Source organism: Lissotriton vulgaris, chromosome 5 (assembly GCF_964263255.1).
Source record: "Lissotriton vulgaris chromosome 5, aLisVul1.2, whole genome shotgun sequence".
In the NCBI taxonomy this organism is placed as follows: domain Eukaryota; kingdom Metazoa; phylum Chordata; class Amphibia; order Caudata; family Salamandridae; genus Lissotriton; species Lissotriton vulgaris.
The window spans coordinates 195,659,970-195,681,595 of NC_141693.1; the positions used below are offsets into that span (position 1 = coordinate 195,659,970).

General features: G+C 48.0%; 1 protein-coding gene across 1 annotated transcript in view; it reads left to right on the forward strand.

The window, feature by feature from the left end:
- Positions 1–21,626, forward strand: part of DPP7 (dipeptidyl peptidase 7) — a 1,540,287-nt gene that overhangs the window by 432,335 nt on the left and 1,086,326 nt on the right. Inside the window, exon 5 of the mRNA XM_086921148.1 lies at positions 7,803–7,884. Coding sequence (XP_086777274.1) covers positions 7,803–7,884 — 82 coding nt within the window. The remainder of the gene's footprint in view (positions 1–7,802; positions 7,885–21,626) is intronic.

A 21,626-nucleotide genomic window follows, 5' to 3' on the forward strand; every position in this document is an offset into this window, starting at 1 on the left:
TGTGTAAGATTCCACTTTTATGTATGTTAAAACTTTAATTGCAGGCAACAGATTCACCTGCTAATTTCTGTCAACAGGCATTGACAGAATGCCGCCCGTAGCCGTGTGTGCGTGGAGAGCACTTTTCCTTCTGAATAACTTTGGGCATTTCTTAGGAGGAGAGGCCCTGACACCGACCACAGAGGTCTCCTGCTGCTCTTGGGGAATTATTGACATTGCGAAGTTTGTTTCCAGCGGGCGCGGGACTGCGAGTCCCAGCAGGCAGAGCGCCGCTGACATTAGGCGCACCTGCGACTCTTCCCGCCCCTCCCCCGTGGACACCTGAAAAAAGCTCGCGGGCACCGCTCGTAGCCGTGTGTGCGTGGAGAGCACTTTTCCTTCTGAATAACTTTTGGTGTTTCTTAGAAGGATAGGCCCTGACACCGACCACAGAGGTCTCCTGCTGCTCTTGGGGAATTATTGACATTGCGAAGTTTGTTTCCAGCGGGCGCGGGACTGCGAGTCCCAGCAGGCGGTGCGCCACTGACATCAGGCGCACCTGCGACTCTTCCCGCCCCTCCCCCGTGGACACCCGAAAACGGCTCGCACCCCCGCTTCGCGGGAGCCGCTCGTAGCCGTGTGTGCGTGGAGAGCACTTTTCCTTCTGAATAACTTTTGGCGTTTCTTAGGAGGAGAGGCCCTGACACCGCCCACAGAGGTCTCCTGCTGCTCTTGGGGAATTATTGACATTGCGAAGTTTGTTTCCAGCGGGCGCGGGACTGCGAGTCCCAGCAGGCGGAGCGCTGCTGACATCAGGCGCACCTGCGACTCTTCCCACCCCTCCCCCGTGGACACCTGAAAACGGCTCGCGGCCCCTGCTTCGCTGGCGCCGCTCGTAGCCGTGTGTGCGTGGAGAGCACTTTTCCTTCTGAGTAACTTTTGGCGTTTCTTAGGAGGAGAGGCCCTGACACCGACCACAGGGGTCTCCTGCTGCTCTTGGGGAATTATTGACATTGCGAAGTTTGTTTCCAGCGGGCGCGGGACTGCGAGTCCCAGCAGGCGAAGCGCCGCTGACATCAGGCGCACCTGCGACTCTTCCCGCCCCTCCCCCGTGGACACCTGAAAACGGCTTGCGGCCCCCGCTTCGCGGGAGCCGCTCGTAGCCGTGTGTGCGTGGAGAGCACTTTTCCTTATTAATAACTTTTGGCGTTTCTTAGGAGGAGAGGCCCTGACACCGACCACAGAGGTCTCCTGCTGCTCTTGGGGAATTATTGACATTGCGAAGTTTGTTTCCAGCGGGCGCGGGACTGCGAGTCCCAGCAGGCAGAGCGCCGCTGACATCAGGCGCACCTCCGACTCTTCCCGCCCCTTCCCCCCATTAGTATATAGGCAAGCACGAAACCGCGCACGCGGGACGCACGCGGGCATGCGCCGGGCTAAGCCCGGGCAAAGGGCGGGATGTTTGAGGCCGTTCGAGGACTGGCGAGACTGGACTGGGCCACCCCTTTTATATTTCTGTTTGTATAATTCCTTTTGTTTTCCTTCATCACTTTCCAGGCAAGATGGTGAAGACGAGAGGTAATAAAACTAAGGCCCCGGGCGTGGCAGGCAAATTGCTTGGTCCTATGGATGATTTCATTACAAAAGCGAATACATTCATAGACCAAAGCATATCACTGATAGAGGAAAGGGTATCCCTTGATCTAGCATATACCAAAAGATCCTCTATGGGTAATTTGGCTGATGCTAGGACACCTGTTCAAGGGAATTCCCACGAAGGGGCGAGTCGCGAGAGACGCAGCTTGCCTAACAATGTGGATCTGTTGGTTTCTCAGCTCGCAGATTCACAGTTGAGCACAGACCTAGAAAGAACACCTGAACTACTACCCCAAACCTCCCCACAAATAACGTCTCTGGAAAGAATTCAAGCTAGGGGAAGGCGGGAGGGTGCTATAAGTAAAATAAGGAAAGATCAAAAAAGCCCTATTTCTACTATCACGGATCACACTCCTAGTGTTTTACAGGATCCACCTCCTAGAGCAGAACACTTATTAGTTTCTGCGTTAATCCATAATACTGAGCACGAAACTCTTACCATAGCTAATTTGGACTCCCCTATCCTCCTATCCACAAGTAAGGGCCCACGAGACGGTGACAACTTAGAGCTGTTAAATAAGATAGCTGATCTTTTTAAACTATACCTACAACCAGTAGAACAAAAGTTAGCACAGCTGGAGATCCAGATATCCAAATTTGTTAACCTCCCACAACACAACCAAATAGCAGGGGGCCAAAAAACAGGGGGAAATAACCACAAAAAGCAATCTTCTACAAAGCCAGTAAACGCCTCCCAGAAGCCCTTAAACACCCCAAAAAATGTACCCCAGGCTGTAATACCCACATCAACGATTACCAGGAATACACCGAATCCAATTACCAATGTAGATACCACCCTGCAGCAGGCAAACGCCCAGCCACCAATTACACCTGCATTAAACCTAGGGGCAAATAACAAATCAACAAATAAAGTTATATCTAAAACTCCGGTGATTCAAACTTCGGCCCTTAACCCTCCGGCCCCAAAAGGCAATCGAAATGTTACTAGAGGTCCTGGGGAGGCTAGATTTCCTGCCGATTTGCCACCAGAGGCCTCACCGTACGTAGTGGTCATGACAGGTGTCCCATAGTTAGCGGACCACAATGCAGAACCTAGCTGGTCCCTGAAGAATATGGCTCAATACTGGTTACAGACTAATCGTCCCATACCTCCAACTTGGCATGGAAGAATTCTTACAGTACGTAGGACACCATGGGTGGGCAAAACCAGAAAAACGATCCCAGGGGATTGCATCGTGATCACTTTTGAAGATCCCCGTGTAGCAGACTAGATCTGCTCCTGGGATCACACGAATGCAAACGGAGGTATTGGCATTAAACCACTCTCCTTTTTTTTACCCTTTTAGACAACCTAACGCCTTTTTTCAGGAACATGATCCTCCATGGGCTGCACCAGCTCCACGACAAGTCGATTTTTCTAATACCAGAAATTATGGGGCCATCGATATCGCGAGTTTGATAATTCATGGCACCTAGTGGGATCACGCTACCAGGGAGGAGGTTGGGAAGAATGGGGGCCATACACGCAGAGGACGGTACATAGAGAACCGCCCCGCTGGGACCCTTGGTATAACATCCCGTTGACTAATAGATTCAGTGGACTTGAAATGGTCGATTGACCACCATTGGAAACTGAAGCCTTTAACTCTAATTCACCCCACTCGACTCCTAAAATAACTACTCCCTTGGTAATCGTAAAAGCAGAATCATCAAAAGTTGAAACACCGCCCATACCCATCCTCTATTGGAATGTAGCGGACTTACGCCCTAGGATTGAGGACGGGACGGCTCAAAACTTTCTAGAACCATGTAAAATAATTTGTCTGCAAGAGACATGGTCTACAATAGAGCTTCACTTACTGGGCTACAAAACTTACTTCATCCCAGCCGTGCGTAGTACAATGGGCAGGCCTAATGGAGGGCTAACAACGTATATAGCGAATACCTTGAACCATCTAAAGGTGTCCATTGTCTATTCTGACTCTAACTGTCAAATCCTCTCTCTCTCCTTTGCGAATAAGGTGACAACTCTTCTGGTCAATTTGTACAACAACCTAGAGGAAGACCAATTTTTGACTCTCCTCAGCAATATGCATGAGAGATTAAGCCAACTTTATCTGTGGAAAGGCAGCCATGGGGCAACTCACTTATTATGGGGAGGGGACTTTAACCTACACCCCTGCCCACTGGAGAAATTACCCTGTTGTGGGATTGTAGATGAATTGGAGGTCCCATTGGTGCACTTTACTCACACTAAGGTGGGAAATACCATGAATAATTTACTCTCTGCCCTCGACTTGGTAATTGCTAATCGTCCAAGTCAGGATCTAAATTTCCTTAATCCGACCTATGTGGGTAGAGGGCACCAAACGACAGTTGATTTCATCTTACTGTCCCCAGGATTGCTAGACATAGCCAAAGCTTTCCAGGTTATCGATAACCCATCGAGTGACCATTCCGCGTTAAGGATGGACCTTTACTTACCCGAGCATAAGCCCCAAAACACAGAAATAGCAGAAACTCTTGCCCAGAACAATCTAGAGCTAGGAAGACAGACTGGATTCACAATAAAATGGGAAGAAATTAACCCCAGGGAAATTACAAATAAATTGGTTAAGTTGGCCTACCCCAACATAATCAAATGCCTGGACCTTTCGGTAAATTATGAAGAAGTTCTAAATAATTTCGGACAAATTTTGGAGAAAATCAAGGGACTACTCTTGTCCAAACCAAAGTCCAAGTATTCTGTTAAGAAAGGGTGGTTCGATCATAATTGTACCATGGCCCTTTCCAAATTAAAACTCGCCCTACACAATAAACCTAGGGATATGGGACAGATACAAATCCTTAGGCGCCAATATACCGGGGCACGTAAGCTAAGAACCAAAGAACTGAAACAGAAACTTTGGGAAGACCTGCATACGAGTGCTGTCTCAAAAAACAGTGAGGCCTTTTGGCGCACGGTTAGAGCCCCCTATCTCACTGATAACAACTCCCCCAAGATTGAGGTAGCTATAGATGAAGAAACGTGGGTGGCTCACTACACTAAGATTTTTAAGAACAACACAACAGTAGATGAGCCTGCTAACTCGCTACCAAAAGTACAATACCCAATCTCGCTGCATTTTGATATACCCGACCTGATAATTGCCCTGGAAACAAGAAAAACAGGGAAAGCCCCAGGCCCTGACGGGGTCCCAGTGGATTTTTTTAAATACAACTTGGACCTCTGGACCCCTATTCTCACAAGAGTATGTACAGCCGCCGCAAACAAGGGAGTTCTAAATTCCTGGACCAAATCCATCATGGTCCCCATTTTTAAAAAAGGGGACCGCCAGGATGTGAAATGTTACCGCCCCATCTCATTGCTGGACTCACTCGGCAAGGTCGTCGGGAGAGTGATCCTAGAACGACTCCAGCAGTGGGGTGAGGTGAGAGGCATTATCTCCGATCTCCAATTTGGCTTTCGGGAAGGGTTCAGGACAGTAAAGCAGGCCCTTAACCTCAGCCTCAAAATGGGTAAATATACACAGGCAAAGGAGAATACGATATATATGGTCTACGTAGACCTGTCCGCAGCTTTTGATTGCGTTTCGCATTCAAAACTGTGGACGGTCTTAAGCCAAATGGGAGTGGAACCCCCCCTCTTGGACTTCTTGAGGGAGCTCTATTCGGGAGCCTCTGCAAGAGTGTGCTTCGGCTTGAAAGGCGAGCTGACGGCACCGTTTGGAGTAGAGCGTGGAGTCAGGAAAGGGTGTGTCCTGGCCCCCTTCCTCTTCTCACTGTACACCAACGGTTTGGAGATGGGGATGTTGAGGGGGGCCCAGGACCTCCCACGTATAAAACGCCTGATTCCCGCTCTGCTCTATGCGGACGACGCTGTTATCCTCGCGCGTACACCGCGCGAACTTCAGCACTCCTTGAATAGATACACGACCTTCATGGGCGGCCTTGACTTACAAATAAATGTCAAAAAAACGTTTGTCATGATATCGGGGATTAGGAAAAAGGGAGTAAAAGAGATTTATCTCGATAACCAAAAACTCGAGGTAACCCCCCAGTATCCTTATCTAGGTATCATGATAGACGAACGATTGACATGGAAGCCAGCAGTGGAGACAAGATGCCACCTATTTAAAAGATCAGTGGCGGCCCTGATGAGCTTCTCCCAGAGATTGGGGAGGAGGGCACCAGTGGAGTTATTGAAAATCTATAGTGCCAAGTGTCAGGCCATTGCCTTATACGGAGCGGAAGTCTGGGGACATACGGACACCAGCCCCATTCAGGTAGCAGAAAACACCTTGATTCCTCTTAGCTACTCCGAGAGGCACTTCGACCTACGCCTGATACCTGGAACTAGGAATTCCTTATTTAGAGGACTTGATCAAGATCCAACCATTGATGTTGTGGCGGCGCATTTGGACATCTGTCAAAACGAACTGCCCCAGTCCATTGTAGCTGATACAATGGCTCTTGATCAGTCTACAAAAGTAAAGTGGCTCTGCTACATTAGAAACTTTTTTAAAGACCTTGGCCTCGAGAAATATTATCTCCAACCAGAATCCATAGTCGACCTCCCGAAGAAAGCACTAAAGCAACAAGCCCTCAGTCATTTAGAGGCTCTGAGATTGGCATCCGAGTCGTCAAAGCCCTCGGTCATTCACGCAAACATGGTTTAAATAACGAGCGGCATTCACCCATATTTAACACTGCAAATGACAACATATGAGAGAATGCTGATGACAAGATTTAGGTTGAACACTTTTTTTAGACTGGTCGTTTTCCCTTCGAAAAATGGATGGGACACAAGTTTTCCTCCTTGTCCTTGTGATGGAAAGTCTAACCAGTCAAACCTACATGTTATTATGTGTTGTAAATTACATCATCCACATAGGAAAATCTGGTTACTCCCTACTTTGAAGCGTTGGGGCCTTAGACAATGCCGCCCCGCATTCCTTAGACTTCAAATGCTGGAATCTGAATCAGTTTGTTACATCGTTCTCAACTTCTTAAAATGCATCATGAAGCACAGGAAAAACCTGTAAAAAGCACCTTGTCATTTTATCATGATGATAAGAAATGTTGTGCAGATTTCTTTTTTTAAATGAACACTGTTCTCTGCATGTATTCTTTCGGATTCGCTTTTTAAAACTTGTATATTTGTGTAAATATGCAAACTGTATTTTTTAAAGTGTCTTTTATGGTTTTTAACTTTGAAAAGCCGAATAAAGAAGTTTATATAATAAAAACAGGCATTTGTGAAAAATTGTTGCTAGGCAATTTGTAACTAATTTTTGAGGCATAACAATTACAGGCTCATAGAAGGCAAAGAGGTTTTGCTTCATAGTTGTGCTTCATTGATACAATGCTAGGGAACTCTGCAAAATGGCCCAAAAACTCCACTACGCTATGCGCAGTACTGCAATTGGCGGGGTGCGATACGCTGCACTGCTTGCAATGAGTTTTAGCATGAGGTGTTTGTCTCGCACTGTAAAATCCGCGCAAACAGCACTATGTGCAGCGTAAGAGGACACTGCTTCTTTTTGACGCTCGAGCAGATGTTCTCGAGCAGCAGCTTCCTTCAAACGAGCGGAAGGTTTCTCAACACAAGCAACAGCGACCTGCCGCGAACGTTCATGTTTAGAATTCTTGCTGGGAGGTGGTCTGGAGTACGATATTCCTCGCTCACCAACTTAACATTGGGAAGCCACGCAAAAGGAAAAACTATGTTCTGTGCCACTATGCAGAGTTTTTCGGAACTGCGTAATCTAAGCAGAGCCTGAAAATCTCCATGAGCGGAGCACAATTTTGCACCCAGGCCTGTACAGTACCTACGGCACTAAGGAGTCTGTCTTTGTGCTACTATTCACTCAGCCTGCCTCGTATATTTTTCCACTATGGAGAGGACTGGAGAGTAGGGAGTTTTGGCAATGATTCTAAAAACTACAGTTGTGTGTGCCATGTTGGATTTTTCTTAATTTCTCTATCAGATTAGTGCGCTCAAACATTTTTGACCTTCAATTACCTTTCCCTGCTTTACACATTTTTGATTCTTCCTGGTTAGTTGCAGAACATTCATGCATTAGCTTAGTTTTGAATTGCTCATTGTTGCAATGAACGGTCACATGTCAGTAAACTATGTCTTATAGGGACACTTTCATCATCGATAAATGTCTTTTCTCACCGAGATATTTTTACTTCCTTAGATGTATCAGCTTTCCAGTCCAGATTGTGTTGATGCGATTCGTGAATCCTTCAGAGAGATTAAAGATCTGTACATTGTTCAAGGTAATCCTGTTCATATTTTTTTTCCGTCTGTCAAGACACATGAAGTACCACATTACTAGATATGGTTTGAATCACTCTGATTAGCTATTCGGTATATTTTGATGTAGCAGGTAGCCCACCAGGTCTGCCAAGTCCATTACCTCTTACGTCCTGGTGGAAGACTGCATGCATTTGCACTGTCATTAAGGATTATTTCAGCAAAAGTGCTTCTACCAATTGCAACATAAGCCCTTTAGGTAATAACAAAATGCTGGCCTGCCCCATGTCATTGTGGCTGCTAGACATTGTATTTTGTTTTGCTGAACCAAACCCTCTAAAAGGAGGGTTCCTTCTTCAAATGTAAACATTCATTGGTCCAGATGACCAATTTTATCCCTTAGCATGATGGCCATTGTTTTGTTTTCTGCATGCTACCACTATACATGATGTGGCGGGAACAGACTAGAATAAAGAGTGAAAGAACGCCCTCCTTGAGTAGGACAGACAGAGTAATGTTATGAAACCAGTAGCCTTTTGGTGGATGGGCTGGCTGCTGAGCGTTTCCTGTTTCAGAACCAGGTGAGACTCCACAATGGGAAATCTACCCGATCCCCCAACATTTTATAAAGTAGGGAACTGTGCCTTTTTTGGTCTTGCGCCTAGCGTTACACTAAGCAGCAGTGTTCGCGCAGCGAGGGTCCTTTTGACAGGGTTTTAGAAATGTACCCTGGAAATTAACACGCTTGTGCATGTTCATTTCCTATTGTCTTCTCTGATTGGGTTTGGAGTGCGTGTTGTTTTGTAACAGAGCACGCAATAGGCCATCATGATGCTCTGGCCAATGCCTATTGGTGTCTGTTACGCGCACCAAAGCCCATATGTCTTCAATTATCGTGCCCAGACTCTGGCTCGATAATTGAAGACATATGGCTTGCAGTGGCGCGCGCGCACCACTCGCGGTCATTTTTTTTTTTTTTTTACAATAGTGACCATGAAAGCGATCGCTTTCAGTGCTGCTTGTTAATTTTACAGTTTTGTGGCTGCTCAGCGGCAGAATATATTCAGCCGTCAACTGTGTGAACCCAAAGTATTTTACTGGCCTGTCAGGGCTACGAGAACCGCAACGGAGCTGGCGTGGGCGAAGGGAAAAACACCTTGTATCGTGAGCATATCGAAGACCGGAGGCGAAGGGTCAGGAAAACCGCAGAGAATCTGCATAGCTGTCTCAGAATAAATTGCATCCGTTTTCTTTCTCCGTGCTTTTAAAATATTTGCAAAGAAACATAATATTTTACAGCAGTGAGCAATAGGGACATAATATTCTACACCAATGAGCATTAGGGACAGCCGCGGGAGAGGCGTCACGTTCATTATTGCACTTTTCGTGTGTTATCGATGCAGACGACTAATTGCTTGTGCATGCAGCCGGCGGCGGCTGGTGATCTGTTTGTTTCACAAGCACAAGGCCCTGCAGGAGGGACGAATACAAGCCCTTGTCCACGAGATGGAAACTCCAGTCTTATACCTGTAGAGAGGCAACATGTGGGCGCAGAGGAGTGGAACCGTCACTGCCTGTCAGGAGAGAGGAGGAGTGGGGCACAAAGATCGGACACTTGGAGTCAGGATAGGAGTCACAATGTAGACTAACAGAAGAATGCGAAACATGCTGAGGTAAGACAATGAGTGAGAGGTACAAGCAAAAAAAGAAACAGGCAGACTTAAGGTAATGAGTCAGAGGTAACAATAAACAAGCATTTGGAATGCAACAGGCCTCGCACTTACGCAAGTTTGAGCTATTGGCATTGTAAATGACAATGCCTTTTATTTATTTTTTGGTTTATGAAGCATAAATAAAACGCATTATTCACAATGCCAATAGGGGGGAGCTGCAGATTAAGGTTGTTCTCATGACCTACCAACCTTTAAATCCATCCCAGAGTCTATTACAAGTAAGGGGGAGAGCGATCCCAGTTCTACAGTACTGAATTTGTATAGATTAATTTCCTCTAATTATATCACATCATCTAGCTGGAAGTCCCACTGTTGCATTACATTACTATTAAGGCTAAGCTTGTCAAAATACATTTGAGTGTCAGGCATGTCAAAAAGATGATTTCTGGCAGATAAGCATCAGGAGAAGCACCTAAAAACGCATTAAAGACAGTCAGCCAAATGTGCCAGGCAGAGCGTTTGCTTAGGTGCTGATTGCACCTGAGGCAAAGTCAATATGACTATCTCTGTGTCCATCGCTAGCTCTTCTCTATGAACGAGGTCTGTGGCCACTGTATCCTTTTGACGGAATATTCATCAAAAGTTCCTTCAAATACTTTTTGTCTGTGTGAGGTATCAGTGTGTTTATGGGTGCACTCTTGTCGACTTTAAGCACAAGTAAGAGTATTGCAAAGCCATTATAGGAGAAATTGTGGTGAATTTGCTTTCGCTTCTAAGAGGTGTAGGAAATGGGGAGTGTTGGGACAGAAAAGTGCTCTGCCTGGTAATGGACATGCACCCTTGTGCACAAATGTACTGATGTCTGGACCCCTAATGCTGATTTTTGTTGTGCTGGGTAAACATGAATCATGTTTGTGCGCCATGACATAGGCTGTCTCACAGATTGCAGTCTTGTTAGACCTGAAGGGGTACTCAAAAGTGCTACCCTCATGGTGATGAAAGGTTACCGCCTTTATCAGGAGATACGCAGCACAAGTATGGTGGTGGCAGCATACTGTGTAGTGATCAGTTAGAGTGAGAAGATCCTTTTAAACTGTATCACTGAGATTGAGGCCTACAGGCTCACCCACTTTTCAAAGTGCTGCTGCTCTATGCTGACTTCACCCATGGCCTACATTAGATCAGGTTGGTGTGAAGTGCAGTTTAGCACAGAAGTGGTGTATCTACGCTGGGTGTATGTGTGCCTGGGAAGGGTGTAATACAAGGATAGTACAGTACAGAGCGGTGCTGTGCGTGGATGATGTATGCATGTGCTGGATATACATGTGCCTATGAGTGGTACAGTAGTGTATCTGTGAGTGGTATAATAAATGAGGATGCAGCGTGCATTAAAAGTGCAAGTGCTGAGTGTAAGTATGCCTATGTGTGGTACAGTACATAAAGGATACAGTGCTAGGTAGTACACACATGTTGAATGCAAGTACTGGGTGCATGTGTACCTCTGAATGGTACAGTACGTGGAGGATAAAGTACTATGTAGTGTGTGTATACTTTATATATGGACTGGATGTATACGTTCCTGTGGATGGTACAATACATGGAGGGCCCTGGGTTCCATTTTGGGAAACTCAGGCCTGCATGATGAGACATGTAGTAGATGTAGAGAGATCCCCCTGCAGATTTGTGGATTGCTGCATTTCTGTAAGTTGAGTGTTATGATGCACACTGGGGATGGGAGGATCAGTGCTCCCCTGTACACTTTAAGGGTGCTCTTTGATTCAGTGAGAGGTCACAAAGAAGGGGGTGAGGCTGCTAAGAGAATCCTAAAGAGTAGGGCTTGAAGCCTTGGACTAACCTTTTGATGCACATACAGCTGTGGCTGGCATCTCAGTGTGAATTGTAGTCACTCCCATTGCCTGTGTAGTGGGACTGTCAGCCTCAGAGACATCCCTGCTGTGACAGATTGCTCTTCAAGAGAAGAGGAAAGCGAACATAGCAGTATGCACTTCAAAAGAAGCAGATTCCCAACATAAAACGTCAGACTCAGACCCTAAATCATATTTGGTGTTTGTAAATGGTCAATATCAAGGGGAGGGTGACAAAAAAAGAGGGACTTCAGTTAAGCAGCCAGACATGCTGAGTGAGAAGGGGAAGCTCTTCAAGTCTTCTGCCTGCGACAAGGACTGGCAGCCAATGCCTTCTAATCTCCCTGCTGGATGAGTGGGCATCACTCAGGGAATCCATGACATCTTAGCCTGGAGCACCAGTACCTGCCTGCTTGCCAAGACCAGACTGCGAGGAAGAGTAGAGCGTTGGAGGGAGTAAGGCCCAGTGTCAAACCCTGTCAAGTGGACTCCCTTTGCGAGGTGTTAGGAACAGCTGCTGCAACAAACAGTTCATTACCCATGTGTAGGACTGAGTCAGTGATCCCCGTATGCCAGGAGATGGCCACCGTGAAGATAGCCGTGTGAAAGACTACAGTGCGGTAAGGGGCCAATGCCTTCCTTCTGGCAGCGGTGCAGCAATCCCATATGCCATGGTGAAGAGAGGACACTGAGAAAGCACGGTCACCCAAACATGGAACCAGGAACCATATTGTCGTAGCCACACCGCACCTATTGGGAGTGAGTGACCAATTGCCTTGTAGGAGAAGTTGCAGAACACCTATGATCGCTGCAGGAGTGTTACCACAAGAGAGAGAGCCTTCATCTGTCGTGTGCAGTTGCTAAGTCTGTGTGTAGACAACTCACCTGACATGGGCTGGAGCCACTGCAAGTGCCTGCAGGCGGGGCACACTCCAGGACTCGGAACGCTTACCTCCTGCTGGCCTGGGTAAGACTTGTTTTGGGCCGGCCTACTGACTGACTACTAGTGCAGCATATCCTGGATGTTACCAATAGTGAATGGGGAACAACCACAATTACTAACATGAAGAGTGAATGAGACCGGGAATTGCCAGAGAAATACTAGAGCCCCGACCTTAGGGGAAAACTGTGTAATTGTTTGAGAATATCGTATTCTTCCCTTGTGAGGGTAACTTTAGTAATAAAATACTACTCCTTTTTTTCATAATAGTGTGTATTTGACTGGACTCTGATTTATTGCTGCTGCAGGCTTTGAGTTGCGAGCTAGTGTTCACTAATCTATATCCCTACCTCCCTCCCTCCCTCCCGAGGGAGCTTTGGACTGTTCAGACCACACACATGCAAAGGTGTGAACAGACCAAGACTACCTACATGCAAGATATTGGTGCATTGCTGCTTGATTGAAGGTACGCACCTGTAGGCAAAGTTTAAACTTTCCTCTTTTTCACATTCTCTCCGACTTGCAGCACAGTGGCTAACTTATTTCTAGCTAGTTCAATTGAGGGGTCTTGCTTGCTCTGCTTACAAATTTTTCAGTTTTTATTCCTATAGTTTTAATTAAGTGACTGTAAAGATAATTCAGTTTCATTACATTTAGGTATACAGAAGAAAAAAAAGTCTCTTGATTGGCCTAAATTTGCTTAATGGTCAGTAACTTCTGCACCAAAGTGTCCTACTATTAGGCAGCCGGTAGTCTTTAGAGATGCTAATGACTGAAATGAGAGGACTAGACAGACATTGTAGAAGCACTAAATCAAAATGGAATCTGCCCTAATCTCTTTTCCTAAATATAGGTTCCAAGCAGCATGGGCATTAGCGACTCCACCCCTGGGGGCTGATAATCAATGCCTTTGTTCCCCAAGTATTTTTATGCGCGATTTCTGTATATCTGTGCACGACATGGAGACAAATGCTGGGCGGGTCTCCAAGCAGGCAGCTTATAGGAGCCCGTGCCAATGATTCTTCTAGTCAAAGAACCATCAATGACAACCTAGTTGTTTGCGCTTCCGTTGGCAATCGCTGTTTAACCCTTTCGATACTGATGACGAGCTCAGCTCGTCGTGATGCACGGTTGAGCTGTGCTGATGACAAGCTGAGCTCGTCATGAACAATGGGAAAATGAGTGCCTGCAGCACAGGAGGGGAAAACACCTAGCAGCCAAGGTGTTAAACATTACTCTTGATGACCCCTCCGATGAAAACAACAACAATGATCTTGATGTTTTCACCAATTATGAAACCTACAGGGAGGCTTCCAACTACGTTTTTTAGAGTTTGCCACAAGATGTCGCTGAGCAAACGTTCTCTTTTTTATCCTAAGAAACACCTAAACACTAAAGAATCACAAGAGGAAGGACCTTTTGGTGCTACCACTGGTCCGGTACAACTTTCTATGAAATATCAAGATGGAGATAAATATGACCATCCATCCAGTCATGCATGGAGATCATGAAGAAAGAGGAATCTCACTGGGGGTTTGGCCAGTCTCAATATGAAAATTCTTTTGACAAATATAAAGAGCCCCAATACCATGGTCGGCAGATGTTGAGAGTTCCAGTGAAACTCGTTCATGAATTATATCTCGTCTGACTTTATGGACAATGTCTACCCTTGACTTAATCTTTGAGCCCTGTACCACCACCTTGAGCTTCTTCTCCAGTGCCTTCATTTTAGGAAGAAGGAGAATCTCAACATGCCTGTTTATGACAAACTGATTTTGTTCTGGATGTTTCAAAGAGATGCAAGGAAAGCCACCACGGTCATTACTTTGACAGATTTCATAAGACAAGAAGGAATAAAATAATGCTGTTGCCAAATTCGGTTTCTACAGTAGTGCTCCATTTAATTTTTTTTACCCCCAAAAAATGAGCATCGATATTCCACCAACATGTCTAGAGGGCTATGTTTGGTATGGTAGGTTGCTCAGCACCAGTTATGGAATTTCATTCCTCTGAGTCTGGTCTTCCCAGATTGGGAAATAAGAAAGATTAATAGCTTTAGGAAGTGAATGTTGTTGTTGTCAGCTACTTCTATCAAGACCACTAATGTCTTTGATATTGTGAGAAAACACGACTGACAGATGTGGACAGATACAGCTTTTTATCTGGAACTACTACCAAAAGTCCAGAAACGGGTTGGGGGGGGGGGGACATTTTACCCCAGAGTAATAAGGCTTATGCTATGATGATAGCTGACTCCATGGCCATTAAATCTACCGAGTTCTGACGAATATCTGGTGCAGCGGTCTTATTGTGCCAAGACTGGCTGTGATTCACTTTACTTTGACCATTTTGCAGAATTGCCTTTTCGACCTGACTTTTGACTTTTGACAAAGAAATTGTTTGGAAGATAAGTTGAGTAAGTCCTGCAAGCAACTAAATCAAACCAGATCCCTTGGAAACATACAGTACAAAAGAAAGTCTCTATTTGGAGAAATCGAAGGCAGACTTTTTCAAAATAGATGCAGTCATCAATTGCAAAGACCTTACCTACAGCAGCTCAAACAGTTATACCCACGTTAGCAGCGTTAGACCCACAACTTACCCAAACACCAGACCTGTAAGAAGCATCAGATCATCAATGAAACAAGATTCAACGAAACTTCATTGACAGCTTGAGGGCTGCAGATACACAATCGTCAACTCCATGCCCTCGAGACCTAGGAAAGGGAAGGGTTTAAGCTTTCTTTCAAAAATTGGCAGATGTTGCTGCAGACAAGTGAGTGTTGAAATTAGTTTGCTACAACTATATCCTCTAATCTGTTACAAGTCATGTTTCACCCGCAAACACTGGTTCATCGATATCTGCCTTTGATGCAGCAGAAATCCCCTTCATGGTCACAAAAGGGGATGTGAAGCCCTTCCACAATTCCCAGCAGAATTCAGTCTGTTACTCCAGAGTTATACCTGGTATGAAAGAAATCCAGAGAATGGTGCCCCATTTTGAATATGAGATAGCTCAGTAAGTACCTGAGAAACCAGTCTTTCAGAATGGTTAGTCTTCAGGAAGTGTTGTAGCTATCCCAGCTTGGGGAATACATTACTTTCATGGATTTGCTGTACGTTTATTTTCAAATCACCGTTCTTTTTTAAAAATTTTATTTATGAAGTTTTCATAACATAAACAACAAAAAGGTTTATCAGCATATGTACAGGCTTACAAATCACAGGTGGGCGGATCAGCACATCACAGAAATCATCAATTGACAGTTCTCTGATTACAGATAGTAATTTGACAGCAAAAATATATCTTTTACAATGTAGGGAAAGGCATCAGTCATCAACCGTATTTAGTAAATAGGAAGTTAATGGGCCCTATATTTCGTGTGGTCTAGATGTGCTTGGTAATTCCTCTGCATACCATAGCAGGTAAGTTGATCTCGACAATACACCATGTCCTGCAGCCAGTGTTTGTGTTGGGGCGGGTCTACCGCCCCACTGAATGGAGACTACTCTTTGCCAAGAGCAGCGCTATAGCCACTAATTTCCGATGAATTGCTCGTTAATTTGTAACATTCCCCAATAAACACATTTGTGGAGTGCATTCTTTTGGCTTCCCCACCATTTTTGTCGGTGTGCGTGACATGCACCCAGAACTCACTGGCCTTCGGACAGGCCCACACTAAGGGGTCCATTAGGATGGCGGACGGAAGGACGTCAGCCGGTCTTGAGTGCACGGAAAATGCCTTTTTTCCGTCCGCCAGCCACTGACAGTCCGTCCGCCATATTAGGATGGGAAGCACTGCCAAATTTCTGTACGCCGTGGAAGAACAAGCACCGCCGCGCAAACACACCCGACCCCGCGGCGGACGTAACCAATCCCGAGAGACCGCCGTACAGAATGACGTCTCAACCGTCCTCGAGATTACGAATGCGGAAAAGACACAGCACATCGCAGCGGAAAAACCACCAGCCTGAACATGGCAGAATCACCACAGCGGAGAGGCAAATCATTGTACAGATACCCACCACAGGCAGCTTGCCGTCATGGACCCAGCTCTAAACACATTTCCGATACTCTTCGTGCTCCAACACCAGCAAGTCATGGAAGGTCGCCGACGACGACGCAGGTAGGCCAACACACAAATCGCTGTCCGAAGGGGAGTACCTGCCTGGGCCGTGACGTGGGGAGGGGGAGGTGCATGTTGTGGAAACAGCATTTACGATAGCACCAATATATCAACAATGACAATAGCAACCAGTAATGACACAGAGAAACCACTACACAGGAGTAACTAGCTTTATTAAACAAAATATGGATATACTCCCACAGTAGCCAGGAGCACGGGCACTGGATAGGACAGAGCAGTTACATCTGAGGCAGCACATGAGGGGCACATAGCATCAACAGTCCAGAGCAGGTACATCAGAGGCAGCACATGAGAGGGGCTAAGTGCATCAACAGTCCATGGCATCGAACAGGTACATCAGAGGCAGTACATCAGAGGGGCTAAGTACATCAACAGGCCATGGTACAGAACAGGTACATCAGAGGCAGCACATGAGAGGTGCTAAGTTCATCAACAGTCCATGGCATCGAACAGGTACATCAGAGGCAGCACATGAGGGGCACAGAGCATCAACAGCCCATGGCAATGCACAGAGCAGGTACATCGGAGGCAGCACATGAGAGGGGCTAAGTGCATCAACAGTCCATGGCATCGAACAGGTACATCAGAGGCAGCACATGAGAGGGGCACAGAGTATCAACACTCCAGAGCAGGTACATCTGAGGCAGTACATCAGAGGGGCACAGAGAATCAACAGTCCAGAACAGGTACATCAGAGGCAGCACATGAGAGGTGCTAAGTTCATCAACAGTCCATGGCATCGAACAGGTTCATCAGAGGCAGCACATGAGGGGCACAGAGCATCAACAGTCCATGGCAAGGCACAGAGCAGGTACATCAGAGGCAGTACATCAGAGGGGCTAAGTGCATCAACAGGCCATGGTAGAGAACAGGTACATCTGATGCTGCACAAGGATGTGTGTCCTACACAACGTCCCATGGACAAGAATAAGGCAAGGGTGGTCACAATGTACATTCCAGACACCAACTACAATCACATATCAGTGAAGTGAACTGCACCTCACAGCACAGAATCAGGTGGACTGTGTGACCTAGGAGCTCCAGACACAGTGGCAGGATCTGATACGGGATTAAGAGAGATAGCCACAGTACTACTGACTGACACATGAGCCATAGACCGAGACACACCACCAGCACCAGTAACAGGAGTGTGACACACAGCCACACATCTAGTGACTGACACATGAGCCATAGACCCAGACACACCACCAGCACCAGTAACAGGAGTGTGAGACACAGGCACAGCTGTAGTGACTGACACATGAGCCATAGACCCAGACACACTGGCAGCACCAGATACAGGAGTGTGAGACACAGCCACAGATCTTTTGACTGACACATGAGCCATTGACCTATACACACTGCCAGGACATGTCCCTGTACAGTGTCCAACAAATAACATTCCAGCATCTGATACATGAGAGTGGCGGACACACACAGTGCCAGTACCTGAGACAGGAGAGGGCACAACTGACACAGTGCTACTACATGAGGCATGACAGCGAACAACAGACACAGTGCCACTATCTGACACATGAGTAAACTGCAGCTGACCCACTAGGACCACTGAAATGATGAGCCACAGGGCTGTATGGTCCAGGAGGCAGGGTGGCTCTGGGAGCCGGGGACAGCTGTACTGGAGCAACATTGGGGTGGGCAGGTGTCACTGGTGTGTGTCTCCGTTTCTTTGGGATATGGAAGGGCACCCTGGACCTGACTGGACTGGTAAGTGGTGTGGCCTAATCAGAAACATCAACCAACAAAGGTGGATCATGTGCTGGTGTGGTTCTGCTCTCTGGGACCGTGATGGACCCTGCATGACGTTTGCTGTGGCCCTGCCTTCTACCCTCTGCATCATGTGTAATGGGGGATACAAAAACAGTGTACTCCTTCCTCTGCTTCTTGCGGGTGTGGATGGGAGTAGAGGTATGCAAGGACTCCACCGCTGACACATGTGTTTTACGTTCCTTCTCCAACATCAGCCTCCGGGCATGCAGGAGTGATGTATGCCTGTCCTTGATGGAGCTCGTGTCCATGGGAGAACCCTTGGCCCTGGGAGGTGCCTACGCCGTTGGAGTGGTCCTGTCTCTGGAATGTGCCTGATCCGTGTGCGGTGCCCTGTCCCTGGGAGTTGGCTTGTCCTTCTCCTTGGGAGGTGCCCTGTCCTTTGTAGTGTCCTTCTCCTTGGGAGGTGCCCTGTCCTTTGTAGTGTCCTTCTCCTTGGGAGGAGCCCTGCCCTTTGTAGTGTCCTTCTCCTTGGGAGGTGCCCTGCCCTTTCTAGTGTCCTTCTCCTTGGGAGGTGCCCTGTCCTTTGTAGTGTCCTTCTCCTTGGGAGGTGCCCTGCCCTTTGTAGTGTCCTTCTCCTTGGGAGGTGCCCTGGCCTTTGTAGTATCCTTCTCCTTGGGAGGTGCCCTGTCCTTTGTAGTGTCCTTCTCCTTGGGAGTGTCCCTGGGCTTGGGAGGTACCCTTGCCATGGGATAACTACTTGAGGGGGATGGCTGTGTGCCATGTGAATCCCTGTCCCCCAACACCCCTTGAGGATCCTCTGTGTCAACTCCAGGGTGGCTGCTGATGTCGTGTCCTGTGAAAGACTTTCTTGTCCAAGGGGATGGTGTCTGTGGCCTCCGGGCCCTGTCTTGCTGCCTGTCCCTGCTCCTAGTGCTATACCGAGAAAACGAGGACTGGTCAGAAAAGTCACTCTCCCCTGAGACAACAAGTGGTGTGGAAGGTGGAACAGAAGTAGATCCGTGGCCATGCGACTGTTGAATGGCTGCAGACACTGTGTTGAATAATGACTGTACTGTCCTGTGGAGACCAGCAACATCGCCATGTATCCCCTCCATGAATGCTACCACCTGCCCTAACTTCCTATCGTGGTCTAGGAATGCATTTGTCATAGTTGTTTGCCCTCCACACAGCTGTCGCAGCAGATAAACCGCCTCAGCATAAAGGGCAGTTTGTGTCACAGGTGCAGGGGCAGCGGTGCCTGCACCAAAGGCCACTCTGCTCCCCCTACTTTTGCGAGCACGAGCAGTACTTGTTGCAGTTGGTGGCAGTGTGGGCCCAGTGTGCTGTGTACTGACTGAAGGTGTAGATTGCCCACTCACTGTGTCTACCAACAGTGCTGACTCAACACCACTGTCTGAAGATGAGGATGATGGCGACTCCACATGCGAGTCCTCAGGGACAGTCCTGTACCCCTCTTCGGGGCTGCTCTCCTCTGCCTCAGTCTGCGTCTGTGTGGTCTCAGATTCCGATGCATTCCCACCACTGACCTCCATCGTTTGTGGCTCAGTGCGCTCGTCCAAAGCTGAAAGAAACATAGCAAAGAGGTATACATAAGTGACCATCTCACGCACAGCACAAAGTAATTAGAACTTCCTTGACTGATGAACAACATGTAGCAACCATCCTGAACACGAGCCACGCCTAGCAGACATTAGCATGTCAAAGAAGCCAGGGTGCCTCGGAAACATGGACCCCCTAGAAACCTTGCACAGGGCATGCAGACCACCACACATGTGATGCCATGGGTCCACAGACCTCAACGGCATGTCCTGTGACCCTGCACTACGTTGCAACTGGTCTGGCCACCTGTCTGACATGGATGCTAACCTTCACTCGGCAAATGGCACCAACATGCAATTGCAACACCACATACACACCATGGATGTCACTACTGTGTGTGAGTGGAAAAACATGCATGCTCACACAAGTCACAAACGCTATCACTGTGCTTACCGCTAGCTTGCTGATGCTGCTCCCCTCTCAACCGGGCGGACAGGTCAGGATGCGTCACTGCAATGATACGGAGCATCAGAGGGGTCATGGTGCGTCGTGTAAGCCGAGATGTTCGGGGAATCTGCCCCAGTGTCATCTCCGCCACATTCTTGCTGAGCCTGGAGATGTCGTCCTAGCGCTTGTGGCAGTGTGTGTGTCGCCTATTACACACCCCCACTGCCCGTACATCACGTGCTATGGACCTCCACACGGCCTTGCGAAGGTGCAGCTTGACCTACCATGATGGGAGACAAGAGGGGGAAAGTCAGTGGACAGTTGACCTGTCACACAGATGGGGCATCACGTATCTGTCAGCAGCCATGCACATTCCGACATATGTGTTGGGCCCACAACACACAGCAAAGATTGCAGAAGCCAGGAGTCAGTGACCACCTCATGCACACCAACATGTCCCCCACTGCACTTACCACCTGTCCGGGGGCGCCGTAGAGCCGTTCAAAGTTGCGGAGCACACTGTCCACGAGGACATCCAGCTCCGCTGCGGTGAAGGGTCGAGACCGGATCTCTTTGACTATCGATATGGCAAGATCAAGGAGTATGGCACAACAGCAGCAGTTGTCGGAGTGCTCAGCAGCAGCAAGTAGAGGTGATGGGTGCAGGCAGCAGTGGCTGGGAGCAGTGGATGTGTGCTGCTAAAATACACACATATATTGGGCCCAGAGCTGATATCAGTGGCACACGTCTGCAGCAATTGGATTTCCCGGACTGCCTCATTCAAAATTGTCCAATGACTGGACCTGCTGTGGCGGTGTACGGCTTCCGCTACTTTTAAAATCGATTACGTGTCCGGCTTTACCTGTTCCCAATGGCTACATGTGCACGGGCCATCACGGGCACACACCGCCAACCGCATGTGCGCGCTACCGCGACGGTGCATCATTTAAAAGGGGCGGGGCAGGCAAACACATACATTTGAATGTGCAAGTGGAAGTGGCAGTTGGTACCCCCCCCTCCCCCCTTACAGACACATTGATGCACCCACCGTAGACCGCCTGTTGCGGCCGCTCACCCACCGCCTGGTGCAGGCGGTAGGTGAGCGGACATGGCCATCCATGCCAGGCCACCATCGATACACAGGGCGGTCACCCACCTCCCGCACCCCGCGGTAGGTGACCGCCCGCACAAGGCGGTAGGGGAGCGCACATGGCCATCCATGCCTGGCCACCATGGTTCCCCTGGGCGGTCACCCACCTCCCACACCCCGCGGTAGGTGACCGCCCGCACCAGTCGGTGGCTGACCACCGGCAACAGACAGTAGGGGAGCGCACATGGCTCTCCATGCCAGGCCACCATCGATACACAGGGCGGTCACCCACCTCCCGCACCCCGCGGTAGGTG